Raw genomic sequence first — 23203 nt, 5'->3', positions numbered from 1 at the left:
GGTTAGTATTTATAATAACAAAATAAATAACATAATAATTTATTAAGATAGGAACATCTGTGCAAGTGTTAGAGAGATAGCATTTAGAGAAAAACAAATATAAAAAAGTACCCAAAAACAAGAGTCTTCATTGGATATAGCCTTTTATTAAAAGAAAGAGCAGCATTTCAAAACAACATAATAAAATGGAAGAAAATTTTGACGATAAAAAAGTCTACATAGATAAAAGTAATGATAATTGGAATCAATATATTTCGATGGAGTCAACTCAAGAAGTAACTCCAACATCAAGTATTGGTGATTCTGTCAACAGTCATAACAATGGAAAAGACAATATTTTGGGAGAAATTATTCAAAAAAAGAGTGATATTTGTGAAAATGAAACAAAAAAATACAAAAGTGAGGATAGTATTAATGTAGTTATTGATACTGAAACTGATAATTCAATTGAATATACAGAAAATGAAAACGCAAATGACGAGGAACTGCTAAGTTCAACTGTTCATATTGAAAAAGAAAGTGAAAAAATTGATAACACGGAAGAAAGTAAGTCAGGTAGATTGGAGGAAAAAACATCTACAAAGAAAGGTACAGGAAGCAGGGCAAGAAAAGCAGAACATCAGAGCGGTGTACCTGGTGTTTATTGGCAAGAAAGTAGTCAAAGATGGATAGCACAATGGAGCGATTCTCTTTCTGGGAGAAGAATAACACATGGATTTTCCGCTAGGGTTTATGGTTTCGAGGACGCAAAACAAATGGCAATTAAATCAAGAATAGAAGCAATAGAGAAAGGTAAAGCAACAGCAAGAAAGTTGCACGAAACTATGGACATAAGTAGTAAGCTGCATGCAACAAATAAAAGGAATAGATTAGCAAATAAAGAAAAAAACGCGATATTTAATGGATTAGTAAGCAACAATAACAATAATATAAAAAACATTATGAATAATATTACAGATGAGGGAATGTGTGTACTTTTGGAAGAAATGAGACATTTAAAAGAAGACATTGAATACGAGGGTATATTTTGGCACCCAATAAATAAAGTTTGGATAGGTGTGTGGTTAGACTCAATTACACATGAAACATGTACTCAATCATTTCCACATGAAATATCAGATGATGGAATAGATATTTCTAGATTAAAAGCAATAGAGTGGAGATTAAAGTTAATAAACGAAAAAAAGTTGAGGGATAATGTCGTTGAGTATGTTAACAATAAAGAATTTAAATATCTTGGTAATTCTGTTTTATCAGGTAACGGAGTTGATATTACTAATAGTATTAATCAAAAAACAGGTTTTGATTGTAATAATTGCAACAATATAATATTAAATAACAGTAATTATTCTGTATATCTTCAAAATTATTACAATATTTTAATGAGTCAAATGTTGCAAATGCATAGCTACTGCAACCTTCAAAACAATGTTGGTGGTATTCACTCTGGTAACAATATTAATATTGAGAATATGATTTATTTAGCAAACTTGTTATCCAGCAATAGTAATAATAAAAACTGCAATGTTAATATTAATCAATTGCCACAAATGAATAATTTAATAACAAATTATTTCAATAATCAATGTAATTTTAACTTGAATGGCAACATTAAATGTGCCAAAAATAACAATATTGAGAGCAAATTAATTAACAATAAAAATGGTGCTAATAATAACAGTGATAATGAAATTGACGCAACTAACAATGAGAATGAAAACAGCATTGATTACATTGGTAAGAAAAACAATGAAAATAATATAAATATTAATTATCAAGCTGAAACAACTGACAATACTATAAAAAACAGTATTATTGGTGACATGAATGTTGATTATTGTAATAAATATTACAACGAAAACAATGTATTTCAACAATTGATGAATACTGCTGGTGGCAATCAGTTCAATATATTAAATAACAATAGCATTAACAATCTATTGTTATCACTTTTAAGTTTTGGTAATAGTTACAATACAATGAGTAACACTAACAATGGCAATGCTAATAATGTTTTATTATCACAATCACTTAGTAATTATCCCAACAGCGCAGTTGTTTTGAGCCAAATAGAATTATTAGAACAATATCAACATTTCTTATTAAACTATGGTTTTTTTGGTAATATAAGTCACAATGGAGTAAACAATGCATATATTAATGATATAAATGATATTTTAAGCTGTCTTGTATCCAATAAGGCAAATGAATTAGCTGTTAAAAGGGATTGTAATATTGGAAATACTAACATAAGCAAACTTGATATGTGCGGAGTAAACCGTCACTTAACAACTACAAAAAATGAGAATAATACATTTAATTATGCAGGTAATGGAATTTTAAATCCTTTAAATACAGTAAATAATAAAAATTTTAAAAGTAATGATATATTAAGCAATGTTAACTTGAACGACTTAAATATTTACAATATTAATTTACTGGCAAATTATGACTTACTAAATTCAACAAATATAAATGAAATTATTGGAACTGATAGTCAAAATTATAATAATATATGTGTAGACTTATGTAACGACCAGAACAACGATAAAAATTATCAAAATAACAGTGATTGTCATAATTTATCAAGATCTGAAACATCATCATCATCACTATCTTCAAATTCGACTGATCTATCGTTAAAAAATATTGAATCCAGTATAATAATGGATACTTCTGAATCAAATTATACAACACCAATAATAGAATCCACCCCAATATCAATTTTAACTTCTTCGACCTCAAAATTAAAGACAACTAAAAAGAAAGTTGGAGCAAGTGCAAATTATAAATCAGGTATACCAGGAGTTTATTGGAAAACAAGAGATCAGGAGTGGGTGGCGGAATGGTACGATCAGAATAGAAAAAGGCACTCTAGACATTTTTACGTAAAAAAATATGGTTTTAATGAAGCAAAGAAATTGGCTATTCAATGTAGATTGAATGCAGTAAATAGTGGTGAGGCAGTATTAAGAAGCACTAATAATAATAATTTCAATGTTATGTTAAATAACAAAGGAGAATTGGTCGAAAATAACAATTTGAATTCCTCCTCAAGTCCAAATATTAACAATACTGAGAATAGTATTTTAGAAGATATGAGCATGACTGTACAATAAGTTATTTACTATTGTTAATAATATAATTATAATTTCTTGGAATGCGTTATTTTTTGACAATTTTTATTTAAAATTGACATAAACAATGCTAATAATTTATTATTATATTTACTTTGAATTACTATTTGAAATTGTGGCCTGCATAGTGTTCATAAAATCGCTCAGAACATTATTAATCAAGTGATTTCTTTCTTGCAGATCTTTTTGAATTTTTTCTTCTTTGGATATTAAACTCTGTAAGATAAATAATGCATTATTTGTAATTCAATTTTACAAAATAAAGTTTAAGTATTTAAGCTAAACATACTTGGATTTCCTCAATGTCTTGATTAATTTTGTAATTAATTTCTCTAAATTATCAAATTCGAAGAAAAAAACATATTAATTGCTTCCATGTCAAATTTAATAATTTTAAATATTTTTGCATACCTTATATTATTGAAATTGGTTTCGAAGGTTTCACCGAGCTTTTGATGAAGTTCAACAATTACTTGAATAAATGAATCTTTATTATCTACATAGTGTTCATAAATATTACTAAATTTGTTTAGACAAAAAACCCACCATTGATAATTCCTTTATCTTTAATTTCACTAAGATTTTTCATTTTTGTGAAACAAAAATCAATATTGTGTTTAAATATTACTTTTAACAAAAAAAAAGTATATATACTGTTTGTTTTAATAATTTGTTTTAATAATTGCGATATCACGACTCTAATTATTCGTCTCCTCTATATTTGTGTTTTTAAATTGTTATTTGTCTGTATTATAAAACCCATATACTGTTGACTTTATCATTTATGCGCTTTACATCGAATAATTGCATGTAATGCATTAGTTTATACCGAAAAAAATAAAATGCATGTGGATGAAGTAAAATAATACCGGGAATTTTTTTTAATATTAGCACCATAATTTACTTGCATGTATGAAAATTTTATATAATAAGTACCATTAAATATAAATATAGTCTTAAATAAAATATATACTTTTGTTTATATTAAGATGCCAAGGGACCAATTAAATACAGTAGATAGCTTGGGTATTAAGATAATCAATATTATTAATAGTGTTAGAAATAAAGAAGATATAATAAAATCGTGTGAGGAAAATTTCGGGAAAAAAACTACGAGCATATTGAAGTGCATAATACCTGTTAATTTGGGTTTTGTACTTTCAGTTTTCATAAGGAAAATGGTAAAAACAACATTAATATTTTTAGGTACAAGTTCGTTAATATATATATTGATGGTAAGTTATTAAAATTAACAAATGAGAGAAATAGTTTTATTATATATCAGAACTATAATAACTTGAATGTAAGTATAAACGAGGATAAAGAGGCAGTATTAAATCCACTAAGAGAAGGCTTGTTAAACTCTAAAATAAAGAAATCATTGTTTGATAATAATAAAAAAATAAGTTACAAAGAAATCAAAAGAAAAATGAAGGTATTTATTGAAAGAAATATAGACAGCATATCATTTTTCAGCTTAGGTTTAATATTAGGTTTTATAAACTAATTGTTTTCTAAAATATCTAACAATTCTCTCTTCTTAAAATCAATATATTTATCTTTAAGTATTTTCATTGTGCTTATAGATAAAAATAAAAGCGATTTTTTAATAAATTCTGGAAGCTTACCATTCAAATCACCAATCCAAATAATGTCCATTCTAACAATTTTCTGATTGTCTCTATTAATTAATTTATCTATTTTAACTCCATTTAAATAACATTTTCCCCTTATAAATGAAGGAGTGTTATTTTTTTCACGCATTAATTTATACAAATTATTTTCAGATAATTCCATAGCCAAATCAGAAGAAATGAAAAACGATGAATCTATTATAACCTCTCCATTGTTGCTGGTATTATCACTATTATTATCTTTTTTGATATTTTTTTTTCTATTAAATTTTCTTTTGGACTTAATGGGTAATATCATATATTTGTTATTACTGCTGTTTCCAGTGTCATTTTTATAGTTATCATTTATATCAGAAAGCGAAAATGGAGATGTCACAGAAGAATTGTTCTTAATAGTTGATATTGGTGAATATATACTACTTATTGAAGATGAAGTAGTTAGCTTCGTCAGATGACCATAACTTTGAATTTCCGAGTGATTTTTGTAACCAAATAATAAAAAATCCCTTCCCTGCACTCCCAGTGCACCTTTATATGAATGATAGTATACACAATAACCTGGATTATCATCACTCCATGTATGCACACGGTAACTATTATCAACTGTATTGTCATATGTTAACGGATCGGTACTCCAAAGATAATTTACAAACTCTTTTGACGTTATCAAATCACCTAAATGATAATTTTTTGAAAAAGAGATTTTTTTTTTAGCCCCAAATTCATTATAAAGCAAGTCATTTTCCTTATTTAAGTTAACTTCTATTACACCCCTTATTGATGTATATTTGTCAATATTCTTGTTGTTGTTACTACCATCCTTTTTTTTAAAAAATTTAATTCCATTCTTGGATCCGTACTCATCCCAACCAAAGCTATTATCACTTGTTAGTTCTTTGTATTCTATGTACTTTTCTTTCATTAAATGACGAATTTTAAGAAATAACATATGAAGTTCCTCCGAATTTATGTATTCTTCTTTATTTTCCATATTTACATTATCTAAACTCATTTCGTTCTTATTCTTTTTTTTTGAATTATTTGGAGATTGTTGAGAGAGAAACAAATATGGAAATTTGTTTAAAGACATCCAACTATTATTTTTATTGTTGAGACTGTTATTTAAATTATTTGATTCTTCTTTCTTGTATTTTGCTTTAACATTTGGATTTATTTCATTCTGAAGTGAATTTCCATTTAAATTATTATTCTCGTGATCGAATTTATATTCTTTCATAAATTCATCATTGCTATATTCTATTGAATAGAATTTAATTTCTTCCGAAATATTTGAACTTAAACATACATTCTTAATTGAATCGTTTATTAGTAAATTGTTGTAATCTAAACTTTTTTCACTTATTCCTACCATATATTCCTTTAATGGCAAGTAATTACTGTCATATTCAAAACTTTTCCTGCGATTTCCACTGTATTTTTCAAGCTCTTCAATTATATTTAAATCTAATTCAAGTAATATTGATTTATTATTTACGCTCAATTCTTGTTTTCTTCGGAACAAATTTTGTCCAGTTCCTTCTTTAAAAATTCGAAATTTTTTTTTCAACTTAGAAAATTTCTCCTTAATTCTACTCCTCCTTAGTTTTAATATAGTCATATTTAAATAATATAATATCTAACGAAAAAAGTGAACAGCATAAAGCTCAATTGAAATAAAATGATACTGTTGTTACTATTCTATTTTCTATTTCTAAATAATTCAAAGTCTTTCTATTAATGTTAAAATTAGAGTAATTATTTAATCAGAAATAAATATTTATGTGGAAATGCATGCAAAATTCAAATTAGTAATACAGAAAATCATGCGAATAAAATTGCATGTGCAATTTTAACAAAAATTTATGTAAATAATAGAAATAAAAATTTCAATTAATTTTTAATTTTGTTTAATTTTAATATTATAAATATTTTCTGTCACTATTTTCAGATTGCTTTAATAAATACATTTCTTCAAAACCATTACCTCTTACAACTCCGTCCCATCTGTACCCTGACTCAATTGAAAATCTATTTTGAGGAGTCATATATTTACACTTTAATTTATTTGAATCATAATTTATATTTAATTTCTCTTTTTCATTAAACCTCCTATTCATTATGTTTATTGGATCGTCCCAATGTATTTTTTTCCTTAATTCCTCATCATACTTCTCATCTATGTAGTAATTTCCACCATCGATCAATGACTTTGTTGAACTGTACTCTTTTTGTTTATCAATACTTTTGTTGTATTGAACTATTCCGCCTTTATATTTCAAAAAATCTTCATCTTCTACTTTATCCTGAACAAATTCTTTGATTTTCTTTTTATTCTTGGAGAACCTCTCCTCATACCACAACTCCTTATCTATTAGTCTCCCATATCGGTCCCTGTAGTTCACATTGTCACTCATTAATCTTCTTTTATCATTTTATGTGCTTTCCCACTGTTTATTTTGACAAATCAGTGGAAAAGAATGAGAAATCGTGGCGCCAAATATTTGTTATACAAACAATCATAGGATTTAGATAAGTTTATTTAGTTAATATTATCAAACTTTAACGCAAAAAAAGATATAAGATTGTTAGTTTTAAACTGTTTATTTTCTGCACTTTCCAATATTTCTTATACTGGTTTTGGATCGCTCCGACATTTAATCCATTAACTGTTAAATGAGAGAAGCCCCATAAAGTGGGCATGTAGGAAAAAGAGGATTGATGGAGATTTAACTCGGAATCAATGTTGAACCGAAAGAAAATAGGTAGGATTGTTGTTTCCTTGTTGATATCATGCGTTTTTATATTTAATCTCGATATAGGACATGTATTATCGAGTACAATAATAGATTTAAATACAAACATAACTAATGATACGGGAATACATTCTATGGACGAAAATACGAAAAATGATTCGTCGAAGCTTATTGAATCTGACTTTAAAAATGTTAAAAACGAAACAACTATAAATAGCGAAAATTTTAATGAAAATAAAAATTTGAATAATAAAATTGAATTGATGGTTATAAATGGAGATGATATGTTCGAGAAAGTAATAAGTGAAAACGACTATACACTCATACTTTTTACTGCACCTTGGTGTGGGATGAGTAAGAGAGCAGTTGGACAAATAAATGAGATGACAGAGTACCTTGATTCAGTGAGTAAACAGCTAATTGATCATTCAATAGATTTATTTTTATTAAAAAAAATTGTTATTGGTCTAGTAAGCGTACCCGAGTATCCAAACTTGTCAAAGAAGTTAAATGTTTTGGACTATCCAACGATTAAATTGGTTAAAAGAGACAGCAAATACAAAGTAATGGACTACTATGGGAATATACATTACAAGAAAGTGTTATGTTGGTTAATACAACAGGTAAATATATTTGATTCAAATAATATAAACGTCAATTTAATAAAAATAAAAGATATTAATGGATTGCACCTCTTTACAACTTTAAACAACAATGTGATTGTATACTTTAATGGAAATACCAGCAACAAAAACGAGGAGTACAAATTAATAAGTGATATATTTAAAATATATAACGACGTTATTATTGGGGAGGTAAATATAAACAAATTTCAAAGAAAAAGTAATATTAAATACGAGAACGACACGTTAATTGGTTTTGAGAGGGAAATTAATTCATACATAGACGAAAACAATCATAATTCATTTATTTTGATTTTTAACTCTGAAAAAGTTGTCAACGTAATTAAAAGTCCTTTCAAAAACGAAAACCTGATTCTAAACAAAATAGACTCACACTTAAACAACAATGTAATACTGCTGAATAGTGAAACTATCGGAGAAGTTTTAAGCAAAGAGAGTGACATACTACTACTTATCTTCAATGGAAATGGCTACTTAGACTATTTTAACACTAAAAACGAGACTTCATCTATGGTATATCAATTCTACAATATAATGAAAAAACTAAAGACCATAAGAAACGAAAAAATGAAAATTAATGGAAGTTATTATAATGAAAAAATAATTTACGTTATTTCTGGGAATGAAGGACCTATTAACCGCAGATTTATGGACTACTTGCATATTAAAGATGAAATGCTCCCCTCTGTACTGATAATTAAAGATCTGAATATATCACCTCCAAAAAAATATTATCTGGATTTGCCAAAGGTATTTTTAAACAATAGTAAAAATACAGATACTCTTTCAATTGATGAAGAAAATGAATCAAATTGGATTGTATTAAATAACAATACATCTATTAATTTTTCCCCGAATATAATTAGCGATTTTATAGACAAAGTTAATGGTGGACTGGTAAACAACACATACCATTCGCAGAATGTACCTTCAAAGCAGAGTTCTTCTGTTTATATTCTAGTTGGAGACTCATTTAAGGAAATAGTGCATGATTCAAACAAGGACGTTCTTGTTTTATTCTACACTCCATGGTGTGGACACTGTAAAACATTTGAACCAATATATAATGAGGTCGCGAATATAGTATCTTCAAAAACAAATATATTAATTGCAAAAATAGATATGTCATCAAATTTCGTTCCTGAGGAACAAATTGGTGGAAAAATATTCAGATTTCCAACGATTAAGTTATTTAAAAAAAGGGACAAAAAAAATCCAATAGATTTTGATGGTGAAAGAGAAACCAATACGATCCTTGATTTTATTTGGATTCACACTGCTAGAGACGAATTGTAAGCCTCAGTAGATTTATATTAGCTATTTTTAATTTTTTTGCTTAATTATTCTCTAATTATAAAAAACTCCAAATTATTTGCAATGCCTTTTATGATAACTCCAGTCATTCTTCTGACATTCAATATCACAATAAGCGACTTTTTTACATTTACTGCAAACAAGCAGTTTTTTGTCATAGTTTTTTCTACAGTTTTCACATCTTCTAAATATTTCATTCTCCTTTTCCTGGCTTTTTAATAACCCTGAAGGATTGTTTATCATGTTGGATATTTTAGAAGGGTCCCATCTGTTTTTTGCTGATGGTGGATTATTAATTAAAATCTCGTAGTTTTTGTTATTAAAATCGACTCTTTTAAATACATACTCATCGTCAAAAGAAGAGGATATAAAACAATCACCGCGAACATCTGTTGAACATATTTTTGAAGCCCTTGGATTTATTGGCATATCCTTTATCCTCCCTACTGAATCAATGTAGGCATTTGTTGCAACGTAGTTATTGTCTTTACTTGGAAGTATTAAACTTATTATCTCGTAGTTTTGACTATTTAATATTGCCTGCTCAACTAGTTTATCTGGCGCATTGGAGTCCTTGTTTAAAGTCTCTTGTAGTCTTGATATCTCGATGCTCCTCAATTTGCTTGAGAAGTGAGAACGAAGCAAATTCTTGAAGTCTAATTCTTTACCAGAAAACTCCCTTACTTCAACTTCGTCTGATTCGTGGTAAGGTATGTACACATAAAAAAACTTTTCATGCACTATTTCATCAAGAGAATCCATTGTTTCTAGTGTTTTAACTTTTGTTTGTCTTAACAACGGTTAATATATTTTAAATCAGAATTTTTAATTAAATATCTTAATAATATTACAAAATCTCTGATTATTTTAATTCTATTAACCGCCAACAGATTTGACATCCAAAGATAAATTATACTTAAAAAAGAAAATCACAAGAGAAGAAAAAAAGGTGTCTTTTAAATTATTAAAACCTCTTTGTCCAACTTTTCGCCTCTTTACTTATTTATACGCCATATTGTAAGCTCTATACCTTACGCAAACACACTAACATACCTTCATAGTGCTGCTTTCTAAATCAAATTTGTGCTGAAAATCGCATGTTTCTGTTAAAAAGAGGGATCAAATAATCAGACTTTGTTCAATTTCACTTCCTATCTTTAAACTTTTTATGTGCATGCAACATTGTGCAAACAAATTATTTTCCGGTATTGTGCTGCATTTCCACATGTAAATATTAAAGGAAAAATTTAAATAAAATTTTTATAATTCTAAAAACTGCCACGTCATTTTTGACCACTAAATAAAATTTGTTTTAATAAATGGAAAAAATAACAACAGGAGTTCAATTTTAAATTATTCTATAATAAAAACAAATAAATAGGAATATTCGCCTTTTTTTTATAATCCTGTTGGATATTCTCTTTCTTTTGAACTTAAAATTAATGAATTAACTAAATAGAAACTCGTAAACCAACCATAATAGTGTCTGATTTTATTCTAATTTATAAGTGCTTATACTGAAAGTCAACTTCTTAAGCAGAGGATATAAAAAAAAGGTGTAATTGATCATATGTAATATAAATGATTAAAAAAAAAAGTTGCAGAAGCAATAATGATTTTAGAAAAGTTAACACATCCGTAGTGAAAAATTTGATCCAATATAAATATTATGGTGGGATTTATACAAGTGAATTTAAAATACCACCCACATTGTCACAGAAACTAGAATTCAAGCGTATGAGATTGAATAGTGTATTAGATATAACGACTGATTTACCACAGGTAATACGTGGTCATTATAAGCTAAGTAAACCATCTAAAATAATAGAAGTTGTTTTCAGCAGTGAAATATTGTTTATTTTGTAAGTTTGAAAGAAATAATATTAAAATAAGTTCTTCTAACAAACTAAAATAGAAATGATTCTGGACTAGGCATTGCATATAATAGGCACAACAATAAGATGTTATGTATTTTAAACAGATCACCATCAGAAAGTAAGTGCTAATTGATTTACACCCTTGAATCCGATAATAACCGAAATTATAACTATAAAATTACTTTCCTTGCTCTTTTATTGAATTAATGTCGAATAATAATGATAGCAATAAGATCCTTATTTTATAATAAATCAAACAATACTATAGTGATAGCCTTTCATCACGATCCGGCAATCTTAAACTGCACTATATTTAACATTGAGGATGTTATGTTAAAAAGGAACGTGTCGAGCAGTGTTGGTTTAGAATTTCAACAAATAAAAATAGGAAATCCAGGTTTTATTGAATTTGACGGTAAGTTAATTGACTTTTTTTTCAATTTAAAATAATAAAAACTGGTTAGATGGGAATGGCAGAATAGTGGTTGCGGACCCACAGAATGACTACTTCACTTTTTGGGATATGAGAAATTATAATAAATTATATCAAATTAAAGGACAAAATTTTCTAGAGATGAGAATATCTGATGGAACAGTTGTATTTTTCAGGTACGTTATTCTTTTTCTTGAATGAAATCAAAAGTAAAATTATTTTACGTTGCAGACAACCATCATTTTCGACAATTGAGGCTCACTTATGTAAAATATCGAATGGTGAATATCTGGTATGTTTACTTAATAAATATTTATCGAAGCATCATTCAATTGAATAAACAGGAGAAAACAATGGTGAAACTAAGATCATCATTAGATATACAATTTCTAGAGTTGCATAGAGAATATCTTTTGTTGAAACAAGAAAATTGTTCAATAAGAGTTTGGAATTTACTAACAAATACAAATAAAAAAATATCAAAAACAAGGGACTTCCAGCCAAAAGCATTTATATTTTTTGATCAAATAATTGACATAAATAATTATACAAATTTCTTAACAGTATCAACAGATGAGATAAGTGTATGGAAATGCAACAATTTGGGAGATGTTGAGATTAAATTTAAAATAGCACTTCCAGGAATACAAACTGCAGATTGTGTAAATGTTTGCTTTAGTAAGGGTGTAATACTAACTTATTGTAATGGGTTAATATTGGAAGAGTGCGAAGAAGTAGATGAAAGTAATACATTAAATGCGAGTAGTTATGTACCACAATTTACCCAGGCATCTAAATATTTTTCAAATATTAACAATAATTATTATTACGAAAGAAGCTATGTAGAAATGAATTCAGAATATTTGGAAAACGAGTTATTGAACAATGAAAATAATGATATAACTAACTTCAACAACATTACTAAATTCTCGTCAACCGTTACTGGATTACTGTCAGAAAGTGAATTAGAGATAGGAAACATGACTTACTCTACTGTAATTGATAATAACAATAACTATGAAGTAGAAAATAGTCACCATGATGGAACAATGACACCACTTTACCCAATTATAGACGATAATTACAGTGAAAGCAACACATCTTTGAGAAAAGCAATATATATACATTCATTAAAGGATGGATGCAAATTAGGGATCATATATTGCGACATAAATAACGAGTCAGAAGATATTGTACTTCTTCATTATGATAGTGATGGAATGGAGATAGCATGTGGGACAAATCACGGGTCAATTAGAAGATATAGGCATTCATTTGAAGTAAATAGTTATCTCGATTGAAATATGTTATTAATGTAGATAAATAGCGATCATAACGATAATTATCATCATGAAACTTAAAGTATAATTAGGACAGTTTTTAATTAGCTAAAAATATATATTTTTTTAAATAATTTATACATCTGCCAAAACGTGTTTTTTCCATAAATGATATCAAACAAAAAAGTAATATAAGTACAATTTTACCTTTCTTTAGTTTTCGCCCACTCAACATTAAGGAGTAAGTTATCATATCCATGCCTATTGAGTTTCTTGATTGCATTTTGAGCCTCTTCTCTTCTTGAATAAGTAATAAACGCAAATCCTTTTGTGTTTTTGGAATTATTTTTGTTCTTAGCAAGAAAGACTTTGACAACTCTCCCGGCAGTCTTAAATAGCTCTTGTAGGTCTTCCTCAGTGGCATCTTCAGAAAGATTTGCGACTCTAACTGTGCAGTCGTCTCTGTGAGAAGACTGAAGACTCGGAATTCTTTCGTATAAACCACTAGAACTGGTTGTTCTCATAAATGGAGGTTGATATCTACCTGTAGATGCGAAACCTCCTACGCCACCTGTTCCTACTGTGTTGTTAATGGAACTACCTGAAACTAAACTATCTTTTCTATCAATTGTATTCTTAGATAAAGAGTTAAATCCAATATTAGAATTGATACCTGTTCCAGTTGAACCGACACCTGTAATTTTTTGTGAAGTATCAGTATTAATTCCTGATATAATATTATTGTTACTGGCGTTGTTTTGTACTGAAGTTATATCACTTTGTCCATATGATATTTTTTCTACTTGTTGTTCATCACCAAAGAATGAATAATTGTTTCCGATTCTTTTGAATATAGATAACTTATTGTTGTTGTTAATAGAGGATGGCAAATCCATGAAGTAGTAGTCGTCATCGTCATCTTCTTCTCTATTCTTGAAACTCATTGAATCTGTATTCTTAGGTATGTCTATTGATATCTCATCTCCAAGTTTAGGGATATCGGTGTCAGAGTGAAATCTATCTCCAAGGTTTCTTTCCATGGAGACCCTTCTGTTTAAGACATTCTTATTTATTTTTACAACGTTTCTTATCTCCTTCACTTTTTTTGTTATTTTTACTGTTGAGCCCTTGTTGTCCTTTATATAACTAATCACATATTTAATGCCATCCTTATCTGGTTTCGACTCAAATCCCTTTAATGGCTCATCAAATGAGGGTTCAAAGTCATCTAAATCCTCGTCAGCCCATGCACTTCTCGTATTGTTGTAGGGTGAATCCATTTAAAAAGAAAGCTAACAGAAACAAACAGCTCTAGACGAACAAAAGTAACTATATTCAATGTAGAGTCTCCCTTTAGCGATATGTAGGGCCGTTATGGATATATTTGTGCAGTTAATATTTTCTGTCAATATACTACACAAAACTATTCCAAATCCTAAACTTAAGCAAATGCCTAATTTTTCCCAAAAGTTGCCGGAAATTATTTATTTCTATTTAGTGCTGTTGCTGACGAAGTGCCACAAATAAATATAAATATACATAGTTTAGGCGGGATGTCTCATAAATTGGAATATATTTTTTGGAATTTAAAAATCAAGTCATTGTGAATTAATTTCATATTGCTATCATTAATAATGTATTCAACGGTGTATACTAGGGACAAATAGGAGTAGAACCACATGTCGAATAGCAAGGCTTTGTTGGCATTTGCTTTCCCATCTTCTCTGTTCATATTGTTGCAATTTGAAGTATCAAAGCAGGTGTTATTGCATGCATTTACGGGCTCTTTCTCTGACAATAGCTCTATACATGTCAGAAACTTGCTGAATAGTGCATATATGCTTCCATATCCACCAATGAACCTTAAAATCGTTTTGTTAATTTCATTTCCGCTGTTTTTGAAGTGGCTTATTGTGAGTTTATTTTTGTTGTTTCTGCTCAAAACATCGTTGTGGTTGCTTTGAAATACATTTTTGACTAGTTTTATTATTACTTTCATTATTAATATTTCTATTTCATTCAGATATTGTGATTTGTCTAGGCTTGATTTGTGGATCTGTTTTTTGACGCTCTTGATTTGCCTTATCAAATTAATAATAAAATCCAAAATAAAGTATTGGTTTACAAGCAACTGTGTAAGAAGATATGATGAACAGTGTTTGTAGCTTACTGGTGCCCATGTATATTCACTGTGTTCTTTGCTTTCGATAACAATGCTAGGAATATTTGGACTGTTATGGGTAATATTGTTGCCAATAAGATGATTATTTATGTAGTTTGAATTATAAGTATTGCTGTATTGGTTTGTGAAGGTACAGTTTTGATCGCTAATTATGTTTAATATTATACTCAGGATGTGTATCAAGTTCGTAAAGTAGTTGTGTTGTGAATAAACATTGTTTGTTTTCACATAATTTAAGAGCAGTGAAATAATGAATCTCCTATTCACAGCATCATGCTCTTGTCCGAATTCAATATTGCCATCAATGCCAGAACATTTGCAACTTAGATACCTCAAAACACCTACTGAATTCTCTAGTTGATTGAAAACAAACGAGTTGTGTTTCAAATGGTCGTCTGGATCTTCTGAATATAGTAATGAAAGCAGCAGCGGAATGTCGTATCTGTCTATAAAAGGGCGTGATAATAAGAAGTAGTTTATTTTTTTGAATAGTTTGTGCTCGGGTTTGAACAGAATTTCAATTGAGTCAGAACAAAAATTCGTTACAAATGAAGAAAGCCTTATACAATTAATGTGTTTTGAATTGCTATTATCCATTGCACCCGAAACTGTATTTTTAAGAGTATTTAAAATGGTGTATATTTGTGGAAGCTCTTTGAATATATGTCTCAACAATTTAACTCTTGTCTTGAGCTTGTTTTTCCTCCTTTTTTTGTTATTACTTTCATCATTTTCAGTTAAATTATCGTCACCCAAGTCTAATTTGTTGCTCTCCTGAAAATTCGTGTATTTATTCATGTATTTTTTAAAATGAAAGCTGACTAATTCAAATAACATGCTTATTATTTGATAAGAGTAGTATCTAATTGAAAAGTCTACACACGATAAGCTGTTAATAACAAGTCTTAGAGATCCATTTTTGCAAAAATTTCTTAACCAAATAAAACCGTCATCTATTTGTCTGCTAAATATAGAATTTGAAAGTTTAGAGTAGTCCTTTATAAAACCAGAACACGTTCTCTCATCCTTTTCCCTGCCATCACCAATACTCTCACCCAAACTTGTTTTATTTTTTGAATTTCTAAAACCCCTCTCTCTCAGTATTGAATAGGCAAGCTTCAACCTTGAATTAATCACAGGTATGACGTATCCGATGTCATAAATACTTTCAAACAATACTGGAGTCCCAATGTGCTCACACTTGTAAGTCAAATTGCCCTCAAATGTCGTCGTGCTGTTGCTAATTAATCTTGAATTATAAGGAAAATGCTTCATTGTATTGTTTATTCTGCTTGTGTCTGGACTTATCCAGTTAAAATTTGTTTTTATCCCACCATTTGTATTTATCGATTCAGTAAAATTATTCAGGTAAACAGAATAAAAGTGGTACCAGTATCTTGTTAATTTATGAACATTAATATTGATCAAGCCAGTATTCCCTTTACAATATTCGCCTGAATCGCACTCGTTTGATTTCTGAAACCCATTAAAATCAAACAATTGACTTATTTTAGAGTTAGTCCTATATACTGCATGGTTGCACAGTACCAATTTCATAAAGTAGTAACTCACTTTCTCATCATCAAAAACGCTCATTACGGAGCTGTAATTGTTATATTCATTCATTGAGGCAAACGGAATGAGGGAAAGCACCCCATGGTAGTTCTCAGTTGAGTGGTCTAGAATCTTGTTATACAAACACTTCCTGTTCTTGAAATCTTTTATTCTTGTGGTTCTCAAATAACTAGTTATATGTTCAGCCCTCAGGTATTCAAAGTCGATTTCTTTTCCGTTATCAGCAGCGGACTCGGCTTTATCTTTATCTACTTCCATTGATAAAATGTACTCGACAAATATATAAGTTACCGTAATTCCAAGAACCCTCTTTAAAAACATTCCTTTTTCTGCGCTCTGATGATCATTCAAGTTAAATTTCTCACTATTTAAGAAATTGAATATCGATTCGTGTATTTTATTCAAGAACACGTTTATACGATTTATTTTAAGCAATATAAAATTTGGAATGGTATTGTATACTTTAGTGCTGTATTTTACTTTGTTTTGTTTGTTTTTCGCAATGTACATTACAAAACTAGATACTGAGACCAAAATAGCGTTGCTGGAACACATGATGCCATTGTGATTTACATAGTCTAAAATCAGTTTTAAGTCGTTAATTAATACCTTGCTAGTCTCTATAAAAGGTATCGGATATTTGGATTTGTATTTTTCTATTGTGCCAATATGTTCCAGTAAATTGTAAAAAGAGTTGTTTGTTCTGTAGTTTAGTATTGTATTGTATCCCTTTATTGAATCCTTGTAACGGCTCTTGTTTGCGTTTTTATCCATTGTTAAAATTAACTCCAACATGATTGGCTCATACAAAGGATTCAAACATCTATCCATTACAATAGGTGTCAACAAAATGTAGTAATAGCAATAGTAAAAAACCACATTCTGGTAACTTTTTTCATTAGACCTCTTTTCTGTGTCTGGTGACACAATTTTATCACTCAACTTGAACATCTGAAACAGTTCCAACAAATTACTGTACGAACTAACCAAAGTGTTGATGACAGTTTGTTTCTCTGTATCCTCTCCATTGCAATTCTCTGGGTAAATGCAAGTACCAGCTTTTTCGTGGTCGTAGTAAAACAAATACACCAAATAGGTTGTCTCAGAAAGAACGTACAAGTCGTCTTTGCTCTTCAAATCTGGATTTAATGAGTTAAACTTGTTAAACAACGTGACAACAAAACCAAAAACAAAATTTGAGTTTACAATTATCCCATAACTATTAGTATTTTCCAAACATTGATTCAGCTGCTTATAAAACAATATATCTAGTATATGCCAAAAAGAGGGTACATTTATGTCATCAGTAGTAACATCTGATTCAAATAAAAAACTGTGCTTGCTCTTTTTAATGTAGTTATGACTAAACTTAGTCACGTTTTCTTTTATGTATTTCTCCATATAGCACTTGTTTACTATCCAAAACAACCCCATGTCTTGACTATTAAGTGACTCAAAACTTTCAATCAATTCATTTTTTTCATAAAAGTCAAAATTCCCCTTCCTGTACTTCTTGTAATTCCTGATCAACTTGTCGGAAAACATTCTTATAAACTCCCCTTCCCCTTTGCTGCCGTCAGATATGTAGTCTCTCAAACTATCCCTGTGATTGGACACTTCGTAAATGGTATTTAGATTTTTATCAATAATGTACAGTAACTGGATACCAATTGGAAGTTTATCTACACTAAACTTCCAAAAAGTGAATAAATTTACAAGACTATCGTAGAATTCTTTTGAATTAAAAAACAAGTATGGAATTAATTCAATCACTATCTTCCCAAAGGAAACCAAGTCGCCGTTATAGTCAAATATATTCAGTGGCAAGACTAACTCGCCTTGAATGTCTTTGGAGTCGCTTTTAAGGGGTGAATCTTTTCCATACTCAGGCAAAAGTGAGATAATTCTATATTCGTTGAATACGCCTTTATCTATCAAAGTATCTATTAAATTGCAAAAGCAAACATTGAATAGTGCTTTTTCCCTCTTACTCTCCTTGTAGTCATTTTTGTTTATTTCAACATATGTTTTCATAACTTTTTCTAGTAATCTTGAAATTAGTAAACTTCCATGTGTTTTTTTAGTATCTTTTTCAACAATTAGTTTTTCTAACAAAAAAAAAAGCTCCAAATTCGAGATGTTATTTATTAAAAAATAAATCACATTCTCGTTTTCAATTTTGTTAAGATTTGCACCTAATAAACTTTCCTTGATGCTTGTTATGTTTTCACTCCCGGAGTTTCCAAGTATTAATTCAATGTCCAAGTTAAACTTTATAATCACGTTTACAAACGATTCCAACATCCTTTTTCTCATTTTGTCTCTCGCGGACAGATAAACTCGAAGATTAGCTGAAACCAACTCTCTGTGCCTCGAATACTCCATTTTAATATTTGAATCATGGTTACAGGCGGTTGAAGGGTAGTCTGGATACTTTTCGTGACTTATTTGGATATAGTTAAGCTTGAAAACCTTATCTAGAATCTCATTCTTGATCTCACTAACCTTTTTCTTTTCCCTTTTATTACTGGATACGACCAACAAAAATTCGTTTATGAGAAAATTAGTATTGTATTCCATATGATTGTTAGTTTCGCACAGTAAATTATAGTATTCCCTAATATCACCCAACAGTTCCCTTATTCCAACAAGAAAAGCAATGTATTCTGCCTCTTTTTCTTCTTTAATAATGGTGATTATTCTTCGTCGGCTCAAATCGCAATCCAATTGAAGACAATGATGATCCTTAATTTCTATTTTATTCCAGTTTTTAAATGCATTCTCTAACATATCAAAAATCACTTTTTCATTTTCCTTTATCATTTTGGTCTCCACTAAGACAGTATTCTCTATTATTCCAGAAATGTAGTCGTAAAAAACTATATTGAAGTAACTCTGTTTGCTTAAATTGTACTTTTCAGTGTCCTTATAAAACGAAATTTCTTCCAAGTCACTCCTTACTGATGTAAGCCCGTTCTTTATGTTCATTGTTTCCATAAGGGTGTTTTCGCCTCTATTGTTGCTGCCAATTATAAGAAGCAACAGGATTGTATCCAAGTTACCCTTAACAAATTCAATGTAAATATGCTTATTTTCATCCTTTATATTGCAAAGTTCTCCTACGCAACTAATACCATAGTCTCTAATCAAAATTGAGTAGTTAAAAAGTGTTTTTAATATGAACAAAATAGTCTTAAAGTGAAAATACATAATCTTGCTGTCGCTGTTGTCTGTATACTTGGCTATTCTAGTTGAGTCAAAATAGTAGAATATTTTGTTAAAATTCTTTATCTTTTTATCTTTGGTGTTAATGTTGGATACAAATAAACTTGATACCATTTTTATCCAAACTCCTGTTAAAAAATTGTGAAAATAATTGTGGTTCGTAACTCTTTTGTTTCCTATAGTAGCATCACTTTCATTCATAAGTTCTTTTTCACGCCTAAATTTGTATAATATTGGAATTAAGCTGTCCAAAAATTTGTACAACAAGTATTTATTGCAATTCCAATAACTGGCGTGAATTTCGGAAAAGTTTAACGAATACAAAATTATATAGTAAATCTGATTTTCAAACAAGGCTTTGTATTCAGAAACGGGAATGCAATCCATAAATTCAGTGTTCATGTAACATTCCCTGTAAAATTCGTCAAGTACTATTCTCGTATAGTCGAATTTATATCCCATACTCAGTAAAAACTCGTTTCCAAAGTTTTTCAAGACGCACTTTATTAACTCAAGCAACAGCTTGAGTATCTCAAATTTTATCCTAATTACATATTCAAGAATTTCATCACGACCTTCCTTTTTTTTCCCACACCTAAAATCATTAAACGAGTTATCGCAATGCACACACCAAACTTTACTTGAATTTAGAGTCTTCAGTAAGCTGTGGTATAACAACACAGAGTACGAAACTTTATCATTGACAGAATCACTTTCCTTAACCTTTTTTATCTCCTGTTCTTCCTGCTTTTTGACCACGTTTGAGCGTATGTTTACGAATATCTCGTCTTCATCACTGTCCTCTTTAGTAGAATCCTGGATTTTTTCATTAATTTTCGTACTCTGATCGTTTTTATCATTAAAATCAGTTTTATTGTTCAATTTAAAGTTAATAATTGAATATAAAATTGGGTCATTTTCACTATAGGCACTGTTATTGTTGTTGAAATAAAACCTTAATATACTTACAATATTGTTTATATCCGGAAATCTCGAATACACATTTTGCCTCATTTTACTTAGTATATAGTACTTATCAATGCTTTGTTCTGTCTCAATGTGACTTATTCGTTCAGTAATATACTCTAGTCTTTTCAAGACATTAATCTGTATAACTATAATAGATATATTAACAAATATGTTCTCTTTAGTGCTTAAAATTTTCAAACCTGCCATAAGCTTGTTCGGGAATACCCAATCACACAAAAACTGAATTTTATCTATATTATTGTTGTACTTATTGTTAAACAATTCGTTCGCTATATAATTAAAAATGTCGTTCTTCTCCAAGTAATTTGTTTCGTACTCAAAGTTTAACAACTTTGAAATATATTTAAAAATCAAAATATAGTCTATATTCTTACAACTGAAAACATTTGCATTGTTTTCGTTAATTTTAATACAACAGTTTTGAACCAAGTAATTGAAATTAAAGTTATCATAGTAGTTAATCTTCTCATTCAAACTTAATTCGTTATAAACAGAAATTATTGCCTCTTGTAATATTGGATATTTTATGTTCTTAAGAGAGTTTAACCAATTTAAGATTAATCTTGTTTTTTCACGTGTTTTAGAGTTTGTATGATAGCAAAATAATTTACTTAATATAATGCAGTATTTAACAAACATATTACTAGAGTTATTGGCGTATTTAACGTTACTTTGAAAACCTAAATCTTCTAAACAAATGGATCTCAGTTGTAGGTCCAGAGTCACATTCTCTAGCATATCGTTCAGGTTGTTGAATATATAATTTATTATTGTCATGCTGAAAAACGATCTTTTAATATTATTCTCTATATTCCCATTTTCTATTACAAATTTCTCAAATATATATAGCACATACATAGTTACTCTCCAATCATCGTAGTGAGACGAACTTTTAAATATTGAATTCGCTATTCCTTTAATAGCCAGCAAGTTTTCCAAAGTTGAGTTATACGTCTTGCTTTCGGATGTGAAATAATTTTTGCCATAGGTGTCCTCACTGTATCTCAAAATTTCGCCTGATCCTAACTTGTATCTACCAGAAGGAATAATAAAGGATAAGACAAATCTCAAGTACTGAAACCTAACGGTACTCAATTCTTTCAACTCGTATGTGATTTCTTCAAAATTTCCCACTGAACAGTCATCCTTGCTTGTGATCAATTTTTTATCTTTATTTTGTTCAAAATATCTGCTAATAGAGACGAAATTTTGTAAATTAAAATTAAATATATTCATTAATTCACCTTTGTGTATCTCACTCAAATTGGATATTGAAGTTAATAGCCTTAATGTCGAGGACAATATGTCCCTATTTGTAGTATTTAACAGTCTATATACATTCGACATATGCTTTGTTAATATAAACATTCCAAGTTTATCTATGATTTCCTTCTCAATACTTTCAGAGCTGACTTGAGCTTTCGGTATATTATCCCAATTGAATTCCATTATTTTTGATAAGCAATTTAACGTCTTTACAAGTATAATCACCTCAATACGGTCTCTCTTGAGTTCAGTGACGCTTGCAATATCTCCATTCCTTTTCACGACTTTCCTACTCTTCTTACTCAGTGTTGTACTTTCTGTGAGATATTTTGACCAAATCTGAAACAATTCTACACATGAGGGTGATACCTTTAAATACTCTATCAGTTGCTCTAGCTCGTCCCCTTCATATACCGTAAGTAGCAATGCATTTAAAGTCTCCAAAACTATTTCAGGAGTATTTGATTGTAAACCGGTTATTATTGTCTGTCCTGTAAGCAACATTTTATTGATTTAATTCGTGTATTTAACGGCTTTTCTCATGCAATATTCTTCCTGTTTCTATAACTATATAATTTTACCCTCCAAAGTAACCTTCTGAGTTTAGGTTATATACAGTTTGAGGGCTAGACCAACCATCACATCCAATTAAGTTCTATTTTCTAAATTTATTTATTTTCTTGTTCTCAATGTCAAGAAATAACCTTTATTAGTTCGGCGCCAACGGCTATCTTAAAAGAAAGAAAAGAAGCAATTTAAAGTCGAAAAAAATAAAGTTACTGTACATATTAACATGGTAAAGTTCTAGTTTTAGATAAAATACATTTGTTTTTACGAACTCTAAGTTTAATTAAAGAAACTTACTAGATTAACTCTAGTGTAACCTAGTTTTA

The 23203-nt window shown here is 29.1% G+C and overlaps 9 protein-coding genes across 9 annotated transcripts; 4 read left to right on the top strand and 5 right to left on the bottom strand.

Moving 5' to 3' along the window:
- Positions 1-185: 185 nt before the first annotated feature.
- Positions 186-3119, top strand: FG386_001395 (uncharacterized protein; the record flags this gene model as incomplete). The annotated part of the gene is made up of 1 exon (XM_067340788.1): positions 186-3119. The coding sequence occupies one exon, from the start codon at positions 186-188 to the stop codon at positions 3117-3119; it is 2934 nt and encodes a 977-aa protein (XP_067198837.1).
- A 1007-nt stretch (positions 3120-4126) lies between these two features.
- On the top strand, positions 4127-4406 carry FG386_001394 (uncharacterized protein; the record flags this gene model as incomplete). The annotated part of the gene is made up of 2 exons (XM_067340787.1): positions 4127-4372; positions 4401-4406. The coding sequence occupies 2 exons, from the start codon at positions 4127-4129 to the stop codon at positions 4404-4406; spliced, it is 252 nt and encodes an 83-aa protein (XP_067198836.1).
- Positions 4407-4640: 234 nt separating this feature from the next.
- On the bottom strand, positions 4641-6389 carry FG386_001393 (uncharacterized protein; the record flags this gene model as incomplete). Its single annotated transcript, XM_067340786.1, has 1 exon — positions 4641-6389. One exon carries the CDS (start codon positions 6387-6389, stop codon positions 4641-4643), a length of 1749 nt encoding a protein of 582 aa, XP_067198835.1.
- Positions 6390-6690: 301 nt separating this feature from the next.
- Positions 6691-7185, bottom strand: FG386_001392 (uncharacterized protein; the record flags this gene model as incomplete). The annotated part of the gene is made up of 1 exon (XM_067340785.1): positions 6691-7185. One exon carries the CDS (start codon positions 7183-7185, stop codon positions 6691-6693), a length of 495 nt encoding a protein of 164 aa, XP_067198834.1.
- Positions 7186-7511: 326 nt separating this feature from the next.
- FG386_001391 (uncharacterized protein) lies at positions 7512-9464 on the top strand (the record flags this gene model as incomplete). The annotated part of the gene is made up of 1 exon (XM_067340784.1): positions 7512-9464. One exon carries the CDS (start codon positions 7512-7514, stop codon positions 9462-9464), a length of 1953 nt encoding a protein of 650 aa, XP_067198833.1.
- A 72-nt stretch (positions 9465-9536) lies between these two features.
- On the bottom strand, positions 9537-10244 carry FG386_001390 (uncharacterized protein; the record flags this gene model as incomplete). The annotated part of the gene is made up of 1 exon (XM_067340783.1): positions 9537-10244. One exon carries the CDS (start codon positions 10242-10244, stop codon positions 9537-9539), a length of 708 nt encoding a protein of 235 aa, XP_067198832.1.
- A 1901-nt stretch (positions 10245-12145) lies between these two features.
- FG386_001389 (uncharacterized protein) lies at positions 12146-13093 on the top strand (the record flags this gene model as incomplete). The annotated part of the gene is made up of 1 exon (XM_067340782.1): positions 12146-13093. One exon carries the CDS (start codon positions 12146-12148, stop codon positions 13091-13093), a length of 948 nt encoding a protein of 315 aa, XP_067198831.1.
- A 182-nt stretch (positions 13094-13275) lies between these two features.
- On the bottom strand, positions 13276-14352 carry FG386_001388 (eukaryotic translation initiation factor; the record flags this gene model as incomplete). Its single annotated transcript, XM_067340781.1, has 1 exon — positions 13276-14352. One exon carries the CDS (start codon positions 14350-14352, stop codon positions 13276-13278), a length of 1077 nt encoding a protein of 358 aa, XP_067198830.1.
- Positions 14353-14630: 278 nt separating this feature from the next.
- On the bottom strand, positions 14631-22814 carry FG386_001387 (uncharacterized protein; the record flags this gene model as incomplete). The annotated part of the gene is made up of 1 exon (XM_067340780.1): positions 14631-22814. One exon carries the CDS (start codon positions 22812-22814, stop codon positions 14631-14633), a length of 8184 nt encoding a protein of 2727 aa, XP_067198829.1.
- Positions 22815-23203: the final 389 nt, after the last annotated feature.

The sequence above is a fragment of the Cryptosporidium ryanae genome (assembly GCF_009792415.1).
Source record: "Cryptosporidium ryanae isolate 45019 chromosome Unknown contig_23, whole genome shotgun sequence".
Classification (NCBI taxonomy): domain Eukaryota; phylum Apicomplexa; class Conoidasida; order Eucoccidiorida; family Cryptosporidiidae; genus Cryptosporidium; species Cryptosporidium ryanae.
Note: the sequence above shows the minus strand (reverse complement) of the source record. Positions and strands in the feature narration are given on the sequence as shown.